Genomic DNA, 17,115 nt, shown 5'->3' on the forward strand with positions numbered 1-17,115 from the left:
GCACTAAAGAAATTCTACATTTTAAATATGATTAGTTTTCTCTGTATCAGTGATAAGTAAATTAAGCTGTTATAAAAGGCAGCTTTATGTTTTGACATAAAACCTTTGGCATTTAAAAGGGAAAACTTAAGCAACGAGTCTAGAAAAATGACCAATTTCTCTAAGTTCTGGTTAAGTGAGCGAAATAATTGTATCAGTGAGAGTAGAGAGGATGTTGGAATACTGCAAATTAATATGCTAAGATAAGTTATAATGAGTGCTTATTTTGTCATATCATTTTCCATATAGTTGAGAATATATTTATGTTAAATTGTAGTCAATAATATTCAAACATCAAATTATGATGACATAAAGCCTTGGTTAATAATTTTTATTATATCTGTGTCATTTTTATACAATGTGATTAAGCAAAATATATTTTGAAAACTTAAAAAATAAGTGAACACATTTGCCAACATTAAACTTAATAACTTTCTTTTCCTTTTTTCAGGGCCCTCTGTCCTTAACTTTGGTGATATTTGTGTGAACTCCACAAATACTCATCCACTTCATATTATTGATATGCTACCTGTGCATATTTTGATTCAGTTAGATATTAATTTGGAAGAACTTTGGAAGACCAACCAATTTTCATATGTGATTCCACCCACATCCAGTACTTACATTTCAGTGGTATTTGAATCTCCCACCATTGGAAAATTGTGGAAGTAGGAATTATTTTTGAATTTCTGTTTGTTAGAATCAAAGTGTCCTTTTGTAAAATATGTATTCATTCACCTAAATAATTGTATATATTATATTTGGTCCCCAAACTTAGAAATAATATGTGCATCAATTTGTAGACTTGTAGATTCATATTTCAGTGGTAATCTAATGATCTTTCATAACTATCTTGAAGTATCACGTACTAAGAACTGTGGATGTTAATCAGTAGTATATGTATTTTTCACATGTAACTGAATTTGATAATTACAAATAACCATTATCAGTTAAATTTGGATGCTTTTACTGTGTTACAGGTCTTTTACCTTTACAGTGAACAACATACCCAGTGGACACATTCTAGTGATGGCTGTTGTCCTGCCAGTAAAACTTGAGCTATCTTCTAATGAGCTACTACTGAGACTGTAGGGTTTCTTGGTGAAAACATGTTTTGGGGGGATAGTTAGGTTGTATAATTGTCAGAATTACTCTGACAAATTTGGATGGCAACCAGTAAACACAGGAAGAGGGATGGCATTTTCCATTCATCCAGCTAAAGGTAATGGTTTATTCTGCATGTTTGATTTGTACATTCATTTGTTCATTCATTCATATATTCAGGAATTAATCATTTATTGAGTGTGTAGTGTATACTGGTGCTAAGAGCATGAAATAAATCTGATACTGTTATCAGCATTTATTTTTATGTACATAAATATTATTTGAAAATATTGACTGTGTGTGTGAGAGAGAGAGAGAGGAGAGAAAGAGAGAGAGATTGAGAGACTCACAAGGTTGTGTGGCCTGGGAAGTCTAAAATTTGCAGGGCAGGCTGGCAGACTGGAGACCCAGGCAAGAGTTAATGGTGCAGTCTTGAGTCCAAAGGCATTATGGAGTCAGAATTTATTTTTCCTCAGGGAACCTCAGTCTTTTAACTTAGGCTTTCAATTTATTGAATGAGGCCCACCCACATTATAGAAGGTAGTCTTCATGTTAATTAATTTGCTTATGATAATAATTGCACAATATATACACATATCAAGTCATGTTGTACACCTTGACTATATACAATCTTTGTCAATTAAATATTTCAAAAAGTGCACTGATTTCAACATTAATCACATCTAAGAAATACCTTCACAGCCAACATCTAGATTGGTGTTTGACCAAACAGTTTAGCCCCAGAGCCTTGCCAAATTGGCAAATGAAATTAACCATCACAGATACTGATGGACAAAGTAATTTTTTGTTTAGTTATAGTTTGATAATAATGATATGATTAAGAATGACATATTTTTGTTACCGGCAACAGGCTCGGCTTGCCCTCTCGCACTAAACAAATGACCCAAAAGTCCAAAAATTGGTGCAAGCATTAGAAGCTTTATTCAGATAACCAGCATATGGGGCATGACCAGGCTAAAATCATCCTGCCTTCTGATGCCTGTTCTGGGATTTATAAAGAGGAAGAAGATGAGGTAAGGGTTTTGTCCTGCAGGCCAAAGGGGAGGCTGATCATGGGATCAGCAGAGAGGGTCTGAGTCAGATGTCAGGTTCCCATGTTTGACTGGGTGCTTTGGTATTATGGAGTCTGCAGTTGATGGACTGGTCAGCTTCAAATCCTTGATGTTATTTAGGGGTCAGAGTTCTTATCTTCTAGGGAGAGTTCAAAGTCAGTAACCTCAGTCAAGCATCACGGGAACATAAAACTACCTGACTCTACCTCTAACTAATGTGGATGCAATTTTCCTTTAAGCAAGAAGGTGAGTTAATAATTAGCTAGGGTGCTTTGCCTTTCTCTTGGAATTCCTTTGTTTGCAGCTGATTAAAAAGGTAAGAAAAACAAGCAAACTTAGTTTCAATTCTTAATTGTATGTGTGCAGCATCTAAAATAAATCAACATAAGAGGGTGTTATGGGAGATAAACACAAATAAACTTTTGAGAAGGGTACTCTTGGGGCATGATTTCATCCAGGGTCAGTTCAGCCATGTGGTCGGTTTCTCAATTCCTCTACTAACCTCAAGGAATTGATGATTATCAGTTCCTAAGTTAATGGCTAACTGAAATTTTCTGCTTCTTCCTAGTTACCCCAAAGATGGCTGTTTTCTGGCTAAGGTCCCTTTCATTTTGTTAGATTGCAAATTCTTTTAGCAGGATCTGCAAAGTATTTATAGTCAATGTTTTATACAGCTAATAAAATCTAATTAATAAAATTAAGAACTTAAAACTGTCATTTAAATAAGAAAAAATTTAATTAATAGAAAACAATCTCAGATTTACCAGTTTTGATGGCCCCCTGTATTTGTTAACCACCCTCTTAACCTTGTATCTGCCATTCCCTGGAATCTATAATTCCACACGTTGTACCTGTTATGAAATGAACTCTGTTAACGGCTAGACTGCGACTTATCTAGTAGCCTGTCAAATTTGGTGCTGTGAGGACCTCATTAGGAATCAAAGTATCATTTAAGGAAATAAAATGGCAAGTTAGGAGTTGAATGATCATTATGTGTTTTATGTACATGTCATGCCTTTCCAGTTAGACGGAAAGATCTTTGTATCTGCAGTGACTCCTCCAACAAGGCCTTATAACCAGCTGAAGTCCAATTCTGCATGATGGAAAGTAAAACAAACTTTGGAGTCAGATAGACCCGATTTCAAAACTAGTCTCAGCTTCTCACTAGCTCAGTATTATAAATTTGAGCACCACTTAACACTTCTCATGGTCTTTAAAACTCTTATTTTGACAGAGGAGATTTTGGCATTTACTTTTATTTTCTTTGGGTTGCTCATGATACCTCATATTTTTTTTAAGCAAACAATCATCAAGATACAAAAACACAAATATTTAATTTCGAATAAAAGAGTAATATCATTTTTATTTATTTTTCCATTTTTTAAATTTAAAATCTGATTGTACATATTTGTGGGATATAGTGTGTTGTTTCAATACATGCATATAGTGTACAATGATTCAATTTGGATAGATAGAATATCCATCCTTTGAACATTTATCTCGTTTGTGATGATTATAGTGAAGATCCTCCATTCTAGCTATTTAGAGATATGCAATATAGTAATATTAGCCCTAGTCAGCCTAGAATACCAGAACTTACTCTTCCTATCTACCTGTAGTTTTGTTCCTGTTAATCCTCATTACCCCGCTCTTCCCTTCCTGGTCTCTGGTAACCATTATTCTACTCTCTGCTTCTATAAGAACCACTTCCTTTTTCTATTTTAAGAATACAAGTGACAAAATAGTCAAATGTATTTCATATAACATTGAAATATTTATAATTTGTATTATATGTATAGATTTGTTTATGTGTTTCTCAGAATATTCGTATAATAATTACTCAATTTTATATTGTTTTTGCTTCTTTGTAAGTAAAAAGTGATTTTTACCAAGTTACTTTTCTTATGCTGTATTGGTTTTGCATCCTGGATAATGCATTTAATCATATGGCTTTCTCTACGTTATTGTAAACTAAAATGAATAATTCTAAATTAAAATTTATGTTTTGTTTGTCCTTTCTTCCTGACTTATGATATATTTCAAATTTGCATTTGAATAGTGGATATTGTAAGGGGAGACTCTAACAGTGAACTGATATCTTCTGAGATAGAATTCACTTCTAATTTGACTTCTCTTGTTATTGTTTATGCTTCTGCATTTTTTTAATATTTGTAGTTTTTATCTGTGCTAAAACCCTGAGTCATTCAATCCTTGAGCTAGGCTTCAATCTGTTCACTCTCACTATCTTTCTCAGTTCTCTCACTCCTTGGCCATTTGTAGTACCTGCTTTACCAATCGTAGTTTTACTCAATCCAGCCGTCTAATTTTTTTCCCTGGCCCCTGATATACATAATACTCCTGGAGAAATATTTCATATTGATTGGAGAGAAAAATTCTCCTCAAGCTGACTTGTCATCATGGATGTATTCCCTTTACTGCTTTCAGCTCTTCTCAGGGTGCTCAGATGACTTTATCTGCAGCATTGAATCTTCTTTGTTAAGGTTACTTCCCACCACAGTCTCCCCCACACCCTACCCTTTCCCTGTACTGTAATTTGACTTTACATATTCTCTAGTCGATGTCCTCCTGCAGAGTTCCTGCTCATCCTTCATGTCACAACTCAAATGCCACCTCCATATAATGAAGTTTATTCTACTTTCTAGGGCTAATTTAGGTCTCCCCCCTTTCCTGTTCCCATTATGTATTTGTTATGTCATCTATAATTATTTGTCTATACCTGTCTCCTAGAGTGATAGACATTGCTAACCTCCTATCTGATATCCATTCCCCTTCTTAAGAGGACCCTCATTTTGTTTTTGTTCTGGGCAGAAATGTTCTTATCTAGAAAACTCTTTTTTCCAGCTCTTATGCCAATGAAATATGTACAGAAAATTCTTTTGGTTCCATCCTCCTACTATGTGTGCAGAACTGTTTAAAATACTTTTACATATTTTACTTAATTTAATCCCCACAACAATTCTCCCAGTTAGATACAATTGTTATCCCCATTTTTCATGTGATTAGACTGAGTTACAGAGAGATTAAGTAATTTGCCCAAGGTGAAAGCTAGTAAGTGGCAGATCTGAAATTTGAACCAGGGAGACTGACCCTAGAGTTTGTGCTCTTTCAACCACTGTCTTATAAGATGCTTTTCCACACTGAGGAAGGCCACATAGTAAGGAATGGTAGTATAGGATTCTAGAAGGAGCATTGGTCCTTGAAGGCATTGTCAACCCTATTTAAGGCAGCCCTGGAATACCTATCCCTGGGCTTCTGATTGCAAAAGATAAACAAACCCCTATCCACCTAACCCATTGTAGCAGAATTTTTTGTTATTTACAGACAAATATAATCCTGATGGACCCCTGCTAGACTGTTAACACTTCCATAACCAGATCTCTTATTTTTATAAATTACTGAAGCTAGCATTCAAGAATATTCAAAATATCTGACACTGGGTGCTTTCTGAACATCACACACTATGTTAATCTCTTTACATGTGTTATCTCCTTGTATGGCCACTGTAAAAATAGAAGATAGGAGCTATCTCTTTTTTAAGACTGAGGAAACTGTCATCACATGAGAGTCAAACTGACTCAAGGCAAAGTTTTTTGGTGATGTTCACTCATCTGTTCCAGTCAATATACTATGCCCTTGAATCTCAGGGGCTTCTTTCTTCCTGAAGGAAGAACTCCTAAGTCATTCTTTCCATCAAGTACTATTTTCCTTACTCCAAAGGACATGATGAATATAAATCAAACAGCTTACACCAAATGTGCCTGATATCTCATGGGTTCTCAATACATTTAAATCATGGAAATGTGTTAATCAAAAGTTACATCTCTAGGGATGTGTACATTTCCAAAAAAAAAAAAAAAGAAGTCTGGTAATGGTAATTCCTCCCTCTGAAAGCTGAATGAGTGTCTGATGTTGAATTTCAGAATTGCGAGAAAGATGGAGAAGGCAAGTTAGTCAGGGATCACAAATGATTTTCTACCATCTATATTTAAAGCCATTTCTAATCCTGGAGTATTTGCTTCATTGACAAATTTTCTATTATTTTCCAGACATTAACATTTTTGTCATATATTTTGCCTATTAAAATTGGAAAATAAGGGATGAATTTTAGATTTCAATTAAACCTTATAGGTCTATACTGTTAACAATAAAAAGAAGAGAAATCAATAGGTCAGACATTTTTAAAAAATCTTACTTAGTGAGTAAGAGAGAAAAACCCACTATCTTTCCTCTACATTCTTCCAGCACAATTATCAACACAGAACACCAACTTTTGACTTCTATGACCAAAAGTGTGGGGATTTGTCCCAACTAGCAAGCAAGCAATCAGTTCCATAGTGGACACCAGCTGGGTGTCCTCTAATTTAATTACAACACTATCTACCTGGAGACTTTGGAACTTTTGACCAGCCAGCTATAAATCAGTGTTCTCACAACTCCTTCCTTGTGTTCAATTAGTTTACTTGGGCAGTTCACAGAACTCAGGAAAACACATGCTTATGTTTACCGGTTTATTATAAAGAATATTAATTACAAAGGATACAGATGAAGAAATGTGCAGAGTCAGGTATAGGAGATGGCATGCTCTGGGCACGCCACCTTCCAGGAGCCTTCATGTGTTCAACTATCTGGAAGCTCCCTGAATCCTGTGCCCTTGAAATTTTAAGGAAGATTCATTACATAAGTATGATTCAAGCATGGCCAACTGTGTAGAAATATGATTGGACAAAAAGGGTATGATCTAAGACTAACAGACTGGGTGGGGCAATCCCACAAGGCCTGTTGGTTCAGATTCTTCTTGACCTCTCTGTGCAGCATTCCTTCTTCCCGGGCATGGGCACCTCTTTAAATGGAGGTCTTGTGACCTACAATCAGCTAAGGTAGGTTACAGAATTTCCTGCCTTCAGGAGAAAAAGGAGCAGGTGAAAAGAAGGTAGGAGAAGGTCAGAGAATAGCATGATACCAGAACTGTGGATGAAAACCAACATATAAATATCAATGTCATACTTAGGAATAGAAAGTTGCAACCTGGGTAACAGTCAGAGACTGTACCACTTGAGATGGGCAAGGGGACTTATAGGAAATTTGTTTAGATTACATAAGTTATTTGTCAGATTATTTTATTGGTTAGTTAAACAAAGAAAATTTTAATCATTAGTAAAATGGGGCATTGGTGTCAGTGTACAAAGAAAAGCTATATCCAGAGTATCCTATAAATTAGGTTAGTTTCCTACTCTTGTGCACTTTTGGGAGTACAGATTTTTATAAAGGAACTTAGTTCTTACACTTCCTTTGTGGATCTCAAATTTCACCAACATTTCAACAAGGAGTAAGCAGTCAAAAATGGAGTCACTAATGTCAAGCCTAGAATATTGCTAAACTCACAATACTCATTTGATAATCTCTCACTTAGCATTTCCCTTCCCTACTTTTGGAGTTTCATTTAATAATTTATTGTATCAAGCCATTACATTTTTAGACCAGCTCTTAGTTTGGATATTAACAAAAAGTAAGTGTAATAAAAAATGGTAAAAGTCTTATTTTCTCTCTAAATTCTCTGTAGGCATTGTTGAACCATATGCCTCAATGGAATGTGAAGTAACATGACAGCCAAGTTTCGGTTCTCCAGAAAGGGGAGAATTTATTCTTTTTGTTGATGAAGGAAATACGTTTACACTAAAATGTGTTGCACATGTAATTATTTTCCTTGAACATAATTTTCATTTTGAGGGCTATAAATTGGTCAGGTATACATATACATATATAGAGATAGATGATAGATAGATAGATAGATAGATAGATAGATAGATAGATAGATAGATAGATAGATAGATAGACAGACAGACAGACAGACAGACAGACAGACAGACAGACAGATAGATAGATAGATAGATAGATAGATAGATAGATAGATAGATAGATATAGATATAGATATAACATGTGAAAACTGATTTTTTCATGCAATACTTAACTAACTAAATTGTCTTACCTCCTTCATGGAATCACTTGTGTACCATAAATGAAAACTGTGTTGTGCTGTATAGAATTAACTCAGAAATCTAAGACTTTTGTGCCAGCAATATCAGGTTGTTCTTAGATCCTCTATAAATATGTAATACCATCATGGGAGCCAAGTGAAATTAAATTATTTTATTAATAGGGACCAAAGAAAAAATAGGGAAGATTATATTCGGCATTGCTATTATTCTAGTAGTAACTAATAATTTAGTATCAAATGGATAATTTAATTTACATAGCAAGGAAATACAGATTGTTTTATGTTTTATAGAATACACTTCTTATAATAAAAATGTTAGTAAAGTGAAAGCTACAGTAGGTAATTTTAACTTTCTGTGGTAGAGCCCTGAAGGCCTTAACTTCATGACTCTCAATCACCAAGAATTCACTTTACTTATATACCAAGTAGATTAATTTTGGTTTTGAACTTTATATAAATGTAAACACCATATATTGTCTTTCATGTATGGCTTCTTTTGATCATCATTGGTTTTGTGGGGTTAGTCTATTCTAATATATGTGATTGTAGAATATTCATTCTTGTTCTGGAATAATATTCCACATGTGACTATGCCATCACTTATCTGTTACATAACTGATAGGGATTTGGATTGTTTAGCTAATATTTAGCTGATATAATAGTGTTTCTATTCACATTCTTGTAACTGCTTTTTGGTGAATATATGCACACAGTTTTTTAACTGTTATTTACATCATTGTGTTTGGTGAGTTTACTAATATAAATTTGCCCACATACTCACCCCACAATATTTTTCCTAGTAGATAAAAGATGAGCAATTTAAGCAATGTAGTAATTTAGACTTAACATTAATAGTAGACACCATTTATTAATTTCTGTGTCAGATGCCATGCTAAATGCTGTCCATGTATTATCTAATTTAATCCCTATGGCAACCTTATGAGACGTTTACTGTTAACCCAACTGATGGGTGAGGAAATGGAGGAATAGAGTGATTAAGCAAATAATACAAGTTAACAATTACAATAAATGCCTTAGTTGGAATTCATATTCAGGTCTATCTCCCTCCACAACCTTTGTTGTTACCCTCTGTGATAACATTTGCTTTCTGTTTTCTCTACACCAGTATTGGATAAGAATTAAACTCTGAGATATGAGAATAATGAATTTAGATTATTTTGGGTAAATTTTTGAAGCCCTTAAAGTTAAATGAACTGTAAAGTGTTACTCTTAAGAAGGCAAAGATCAACAAACATGAAGTGATTAGATGCTTATTCAAGGTTCATCATTTATTTATGAAGGACTGACTTACTTGACTATTTCCTCTTCTATTAACTTTGTTGGAAAATGTATTACTCCAATTACTGAAATCATGTTTCTCAAATAATTAAATGATCATAAGAATATATTATAATCTATGAAAATAAGAAATAATATTGTATAGATAAAGGCAGTAGGATCTGGTATAAAGAGCACTGAACGAGGAGTTGGAAAACGTGACTTCTAGCTCTCCTTGGCTACTGATTGCTTTACTGTAGAATTGGAGAGGTGGATAATACCAACATTTCCAAAAAGCGTTCTATGATCCTTTAGTTCTGTGAGGTGCTTTGTGTGAGATGAGGATGGGGGGTATGGTTCTGTACCCAAGGCTTCCCCTCAGAGAGGCAAAGTATGCATTATCAGCACATTAAGCTCTATAAGAAGATCTCTGGTAGGAGCAAGCCTGAATAATTACATTTGGCACCATGTTTCCCATACTTAGGTGACACTTGAACTCTTTTCTTTTGCAGAATACATAGTAACACCCTGTACATAGTTGGGTAGATGATCTCTAAATCCCTGTCAGTGATTAACCTACATGTCTCTAGGTCCTGGATTCATTTCTTCTATTGAGTTATCTTACTCTTTCTGCCTTTCCCAGTTTGGAAGTACATTTTATTTATTTATTTATTTTTTTTGATCTTCACAGCAGCCTTAATAAGAAAGTAAAAATTTTAAAATAATTTTAGGCCCTATAAAACTCATCATTATTGAGGGCGTTGCTCACATCTTTCTTTTTTTTTTTTTTTTTTTTTTTTTAGCATTAAGGGTTGACCCAGGATTTATTTATTTATTTATTTATTTATTTTTTTTATTATTATTTTTTTTTAATTTTATTTTGTCGATATACATTGTAGCTGATTAATGCTCCCCATCACCAAAACCTCCCTCCCTTCTCCCTCCCCCCCTCCCCCCCAACAATGTCTTTTCTGTTTGTTTGTTGTATCAACTTCAAATAATTGTGGTTGTTATATCTTCTTCCTCCCCGCCCCCCGGTTTGTGTGTGTATGTGTGTATGTGTGTGTGTGAATTTATATATTAATTTTTAGCTCCCTCCAATAAGTGAGAACATGTGGTATTTCTCTTTCTGTGCCTGACTTGTTTCACTTAATATAATTCTCTCAAGGTCCATCCATGTTGTTGCAAATGGCAGTATTTCATTCGTTTTTATAGCTGAGTAGTATTCCATTGTGTAGATGTACCACATTTTCCGTATCCACTCATCTGATGATGGGCATTTGGGCTGGTTCCAACTCTTGGCTATTGTAAAGAGTGCTGCGATGAACACTGGGGAACAGGTATACCTTCGACTTGATGATTTCCATTCCTCTGGGTATATTCCCAACAGTGGGATGGCTGGGTCGTATGGTAGATCTATTTGCAATTGTTTAAGGAACCTCCATACCATTTTCCATAGAGGCTGCACCATTTTGCAGTCCCACCAACAATGTATGAGAGTTCCTTTTTCTCCGCAGCCTCGCCAGCATTTATCGTTCATAGTCTTTTGGATTTTAGCCATCCTAACTGGGGTTAGATGGTATCTCAATGTGGTTTTGATTTGCATTTCCCGGATGCTGAGTGATGTTGAGCAGTTTTTCATATGTCTGTTGGCCATTTGGATATCTTCCTTAGAGAAATGCCTACTTAGCTCTTTTGCCCATTTTTTAATTGGGTTGCTTGTTTTCTTCTTGTAAAGTTGTTTGAGTTCCTTATATATTCTGGATATTAATCCTTTGTCAGATGTATATTTTGCAAATATTTTCTCCCACTCTGTTGGTTGTCTTTTAACTCTTTTAATTGTTTCTTTTGCTGTGCAGAAGCTTTTTAGTTTGATATAATCCCATTTGTTTATTTTTCCTTTGGTTGCCCGTGCTTTTGGGGTCGTATTCATGAAGTCTGTGCCCAGTCCTATTTCCTGAAGTGTTTCTCCTATGTTTTCTTTAAGAAGTTTTATTGTCTCAGGGTGTATATTTAAATCCTTAATCCATTTTGAGTTGATTTTAGTATACAGTGAGAGGTATGGATCTAGTTTCATTCTCCTGCATATCGATATCCAGTTATCCCAGCACCACTTGCTGAAGAGGCAGTCCCTTCCCCAGTGAATAGGTTTGGTGCCTTTGTCAAAGATCAGATGGCAGTAAGTGTGTGGGTTGATTTCTGGATTCTCTATTCTATTCCATTGGTCAGTGTGTCTGTTTTTATGCCAGTACCATACTGTTTTGGTTATTATAGCTTTGTAGTATAGCTTAAAGTCAGGTAGTGTTATGCCTCCAGCTTTATTTTTTTTGCTGAGCATTGCTTTGGCTATTCGTGGTCTTTTATTGTCCCATATAAATGTCTGAATAGTTTTTTCCATTTCTGAGAAAAATGTCTTTGGAAGTACATTTTAAATAGAGCATTCCACTCTATTTTCCTTTCTCTTAAGCACAACACAAAATCTAAAGATATTTTATATTTAAAAAATTATTATGAAGCTGAAAAAATTTAGTTATATTATAGGAGTGAAAAAAATATTTTTATAGCTGCTCTCAATACTTTCTTCTCTTTCCCAATGAGGAGTATTGACTTTACTTCTTTGTTCATAGTAAGGAGTTTTTCAACTGTAAAGAGACCACACTAGATTGATACATCAGAAATTACATGTTTTTGGGCCGAGCCCGTGGCGCACTCGGTAGAGTGCTGCGCTGGGAGCGCGGCGATGCTCCCGCCGTGGGTTCGGATCCTATATAGGAATGACCTGCGTACTCACTGGCTGAGTGCCAGTCACGAAAAAACGCCAAAAAAAAAAAAAAAAAAAAAAGAAATTACATGTTTGTTGAACTGTATTTATACATGTTTGGTGAAGCTGGTGAATGTTATTGCATCATTACATAACTTAGACAAAATACTTAATCACCTTAGATTTCAGTTTCTTCAGCTGTAAAATGTGATAGTACCATTCATCTACTCATTTATCGATTGTTTTTTGAGCCCATACTCTGTGCTAGGCCCCAAGAAAGCTCTATGTATTCAAAAGCGAATAATAGAAACATAGTCTAGCTTCCCTCTAGGGACTTTCTGTACTGATAGACCATAGTGGAAATGTAAGTAAAGAACTAAGGTTCATACTGGGCACACAATAATTTTATTATTACCATTATCATCACCATTATTATTACCACCAAATATCTATATTTTTTAAATGGAAAAATAAAAATATCTAAATATCTAAATTCTAAATATCTAATTATTATTATTACAACCCAAATGTCTAAATAAAATATCTTCTATAATATTATTACTCTATCCTGACTGGATTATCAAAGATTTAATTTAAATTTAGAAAAATGATATAATTCATTGAGCACTTTATCATCAAAACTAAAATATAAAAACCTGATGAAGGATTTATTTTGCATGTTAGAACATATTTAATAAATATATATATATTTTTTCATTTTCATTTAGTAATTATGTTTTTGGTTAATATATATTTACAATTAAAATACTTCATTTTTGTGACCAAATCAACAAAGTATTTCATTTACTCTTATGTCAATTGCATTTTCCCTTTCCTCCTCTCATTATTAATTGGACACACAAAGGTCACATTTTTGGAGCCAAGGATACTCTTCAGTAATAGCCGTCAAGGTTTAACAACTTGGAGGAAAGCCATTCTTCACAACGTAGGACAAAACCATGCTTATTTCAAGGTAATATATAATTATTTGGATCACATCACATTATAATTTTGAATCAATTTTTGGGTCATAAATACTATGAAGTTAATACCTTATTTTTTATAAATTGACTTACACTGATTTTAGATATTTTATGAGATTTATCAGAGTACAGTTCATCTAGTTTGTCCATTTAATTTCTCATAAAAATTGTTTCTGTCACTCCCTCCTTTATTTAGTCTCTCCTCTTCTCCCTTAGTTTCCTGTTATTTGGTTTTATTGAAAAAAAAATAGATGTCTAAAATTTCTTGAAATATACCTTACTGATTAATGTTACAGTCCATATTTAGCTACATGTTTTTCTTTCTCTCCTCATTTTCACTCTGTAGTCAGGCCTGTATAGTAGCAACTGAGACCTAGATTGAGGCCATTCTGAAGATGGTCTATTTATAGGTGTTGCTCCTGATTTAAATGAAGAAAGGAGCAAAGGGCAATAGGGATTTTTTTTCTTTACTGAAAATATATTAAGACTCCTCAGTAGTAGTAATAGAGGTTAGCATTTGAGATCTTTTATTCAAGCTTTATACATTGATGTATCTTTTTCTGCCCAAATAATTCTTTGGCAAAAATAAGCAAATGAGGAGACTGTTTTGTACTGTGCTCCTTCAGAATTAGTTCTTACCTTGGTAGTCTGTTTGTTCTCTTATTCCTAAAAATATCTTGACCAATTTCTCTTTAAATTATTCTGGCTTAAACTACGGTAAATAGGCCTAAACTATCCTCTAATAAACCATACCATAAATCCTTATTAAGTTACTTATAACTTTTTTGAATATGGTAATGATATCTTCGATATTAGGCTTTCTATCAAGGAGATATAAAAGAGATTACTTCATCATCCTGCCTCCCCACTAACTTTTCTTTCAGTTTTTATGATCAGGGAAAGGCAAACTGCCAAAATAGTATTTAGAATGTTGTCATCTTCTCTAACAGATATATCTCACCTTTGTATGTTTGCAGTCTTGAAAGCACTTCAGCTAATAAACCTCAGCATCCTATTTGAATTTCACTACTGAAGGTTTTGTTTGCTGAGTTAAGGTTGCAATTCCTTGCTGTAGTTCAAACTGTACGTCTGGTATTTTAAAACACCATTACAAAATTATCTCATGTCCTGTCACCAGAGATCCTCTCTCTCGGTAGTAGTGTGGAGCCTTTTCTATTAAAGCTTTGAAGCAGTAACTTTAAAGGATAATGTAGCATTTCTGCAAAATTTCAATTACCGGTTTGTGACCAGGGTCTTTTGCCTGCCATTAATATTGTTCCATCGCAAAGAATAATTCCAATTGGGGAGATAACTGTTCTCAATATCTCCTGTACACCCACTGCAGCAGAAAAATTTGATCCGAGAGCAAAGGCAAAGGTATGTAGTTTTGCACCTTATATATGTCTACATGGATTATTTTTGTTGTTTAAAATATTTATAATAATAGATATAATGCAGTAAACTCTGTGTATGTTTATTATTAGAAAGCTTATTTTAATTATTTTTTGTATTGGGACTAGGTTTTAAAGTTAGGACACTGAAAGCCACTTTTTAAAATTTCTATTATTCCTCCAGAAATTGAGTTAGCTGTGAAGAAGAGTAGTTTTTAGAGATCTAAAAAGCAAGCAAACTTATGTATATCAACTAACGTAAAATTGTGTAGCAGAACTTGGAGGGGATTTGCAGAAGATATTTTTGGTGAAAGTTGGTAATAGAAATTTCTACTAAGTTGAAATGGATACCTTCCATCAATATGAGGCACTTTTCAAGTGAATTTGTAATGATATTTGGCATTTGTGAATTCTGACAAATCCTCACTAGTCACACAGAAAGGAATGGCTTTTTTTGATGGCATTAGCTAGGTGGCTTAGGAAAAATAATCAATTTTCAAATGCTTATTATAAATAGTTTTAATAACAACATGAATTGTGTGCAAATTCTATATGATGTTAATATCTATATTTTATAGCACACATAAAAGTATTTTCCTGCTTTATGTCCTGGGAATTATATAAACGAAAAGATATTATCTTGAAATCATTAAACAGAATATATAAAACATGCAAGACCGCTCTGTATAATATTTCTTGTCATTTTAAAACTCAAGTAATGAATGCTCTTGATCGTCAATCTGGCAATTAACTATGTGCATTTACTTACATTAAAAAACAATATGTACACTATCATCAGATTAAAACGAATAGTTTATATATTTTTCCCATTTTATCCCTCAATTTACCATAACAAGAAATGACTAGATAATATGTAGCTTACTATAATGAACACCTATTTGCTTGACTCCTAAATAAATAACCTAAGAATGGTATCTTATATTTATAAACAATTGTGTTGAAAGACGTTTATAAATTATACATTGTGATATATGATCTGAGACTTGGGTAGAATATTTTTTAACATAGCATTCTGGGAAAAATAAAAATATGGCCACCAAAAATATAGACATTACTAAAATTAAATCTCACTGTATTTTAGAGGATTATGAGCTTTTTTAAACAAATCTTACCTTTTTAAACATTATAATATAATGAGACTCACTTATTCATCCATTTGACATTCACATTATGAGCCAATCTCTGTTGTACATGCTAAGGGTGCAAAATTGAACAAGACAATAAGCATCCTTCATCTCAAAGAGTTTACAAGCTGTTTGGGGATACTCAAAACTCAACAAATAATTAAAATACGTTGTAATAAGTGCTGTGATGGAGAAATGCAGCAGGCTGAGTACACAGGAGAGGTATACAACCCAGGCTTAAAGTATCAGGGGCAACTTCTTGGAGTAGATATATCTAAAAGACACTGAAATTAAGATTCAGCCAAATTAAAGAATGACAGTGGGGTGGAGGAAGAGAGGAAATATATTTAAGGAAGCACTGACAACATGTGTTCAAAAATTTAGCATGAGTTGATTATAGACTGCGTGGAAGGTAGTGGCAAAAGATGTGCTAGGAGACCTGTGAAAGTTTTAGGTCATACTGGGCCTTACCAACAACATGAAAAAATCCAGATTTCATCTTGAGTTAAGAGTTTTAACCAGGGAGATTTCACAATCAGATTTGCATTTTTCAGAGGTCACTTTGACTATAAAGCAGTAAACTGGGGCCAGAAAGATTGAATGCAGAGCTGTTAGTCTGGTGAAGATGTCCAGTCTAGAGAAACTAGTGTTCTCTTTCAGGAAGCAGGATTCTAGATAAATTCTAGTCAAATTTGGGAGATGAATACTTGGGGTTTGGTGATTGAAAAGGGGTCACATATAAGTGACAGGGGTGAGTCAAGAGTGAGACATATAGTGGCAACATTCAGTGAGAAAGAGATCCAAAGATGAATAGCAAGTTTTAGAGGAAATGTTATTTTGAGTTTGAGGAATCTTTTGGCTCCCTACATAGAGATGTCTAGTAAAGAGGCAGTTACATATACATATTGGACCGAAGGCTAAGAATTAATCTTACAGATGATAGAAAATTTTTTCTATCGACCCTGATGAGTGTAAGTGAATCAAATATATTATTAAGTGAGAAGCTGGAATGATAAACTTTGGACAAAATTGAATAAAGGAGAAAATAGAGAGGTGAATTGGGGCTAATTGGGAGAACTTCACACATCACAGGCTTGAAAGTCTCTGACATGTGACATCTAGGAACTATTGTCTCTGAAAATGAGTGAGAAAGCACGGATGAGAGGGGATTGTGGGAAACAGACGAATGAATGCATGATTTCAGAGGTTGTGCATTTATGAGGATGATATTGTCCAGGGTATAGTTTAAGTCTCTAGAGATGAAAAGGTCAGGGGACCAATGGGCTAGGGCAGTGAATGAGTTTTGACAGCCAGGAGTGTTCAG

General features: G+C 34.1%; 1 protein-coding gene across 1 annotated transcript in view; it reads left to right on the top strand.

Moving 5' to 3' along the window:
* The window catches only part of LOC134367978 (cilia- and flagella-associated protein 47-like), a 1,412,159-nt gene that overhangs the window by 20,420 nt on the left and 1,374,624 nt on the right, over nt 1-17,115 (top strand). Inside the window, 5 exon segments of the mRNA XM_063084614.1 lie at nt 491-707; nt 1,020-1,261; nt 7,798-7,928; nt 13,123-13,244; nt 14,494-14,626. Coding sequence (XP_062940684.1) covers nt 491-707; nt 1,020-1,261; nt 7,798-7,928; nt 13,123-13,244; nt 14,494-14,626 — 845 coding nt within the window.

Source organism: Cynocephalus volans, chromosome X (assembly GCF_027409185.1).
Source record: "Cynocephalus volans isolate mCynVol1 chromosome X, mCynVol1.pri, whole genome shotgun sequence".
Taxonomy (NCBI): domain Eukaryota; kingdom Metazoa; phylum Chordata; class Mammalia; order Dermoptera; family Cynocephalidae; genus Cynocephalus; species Cynocephalus volans.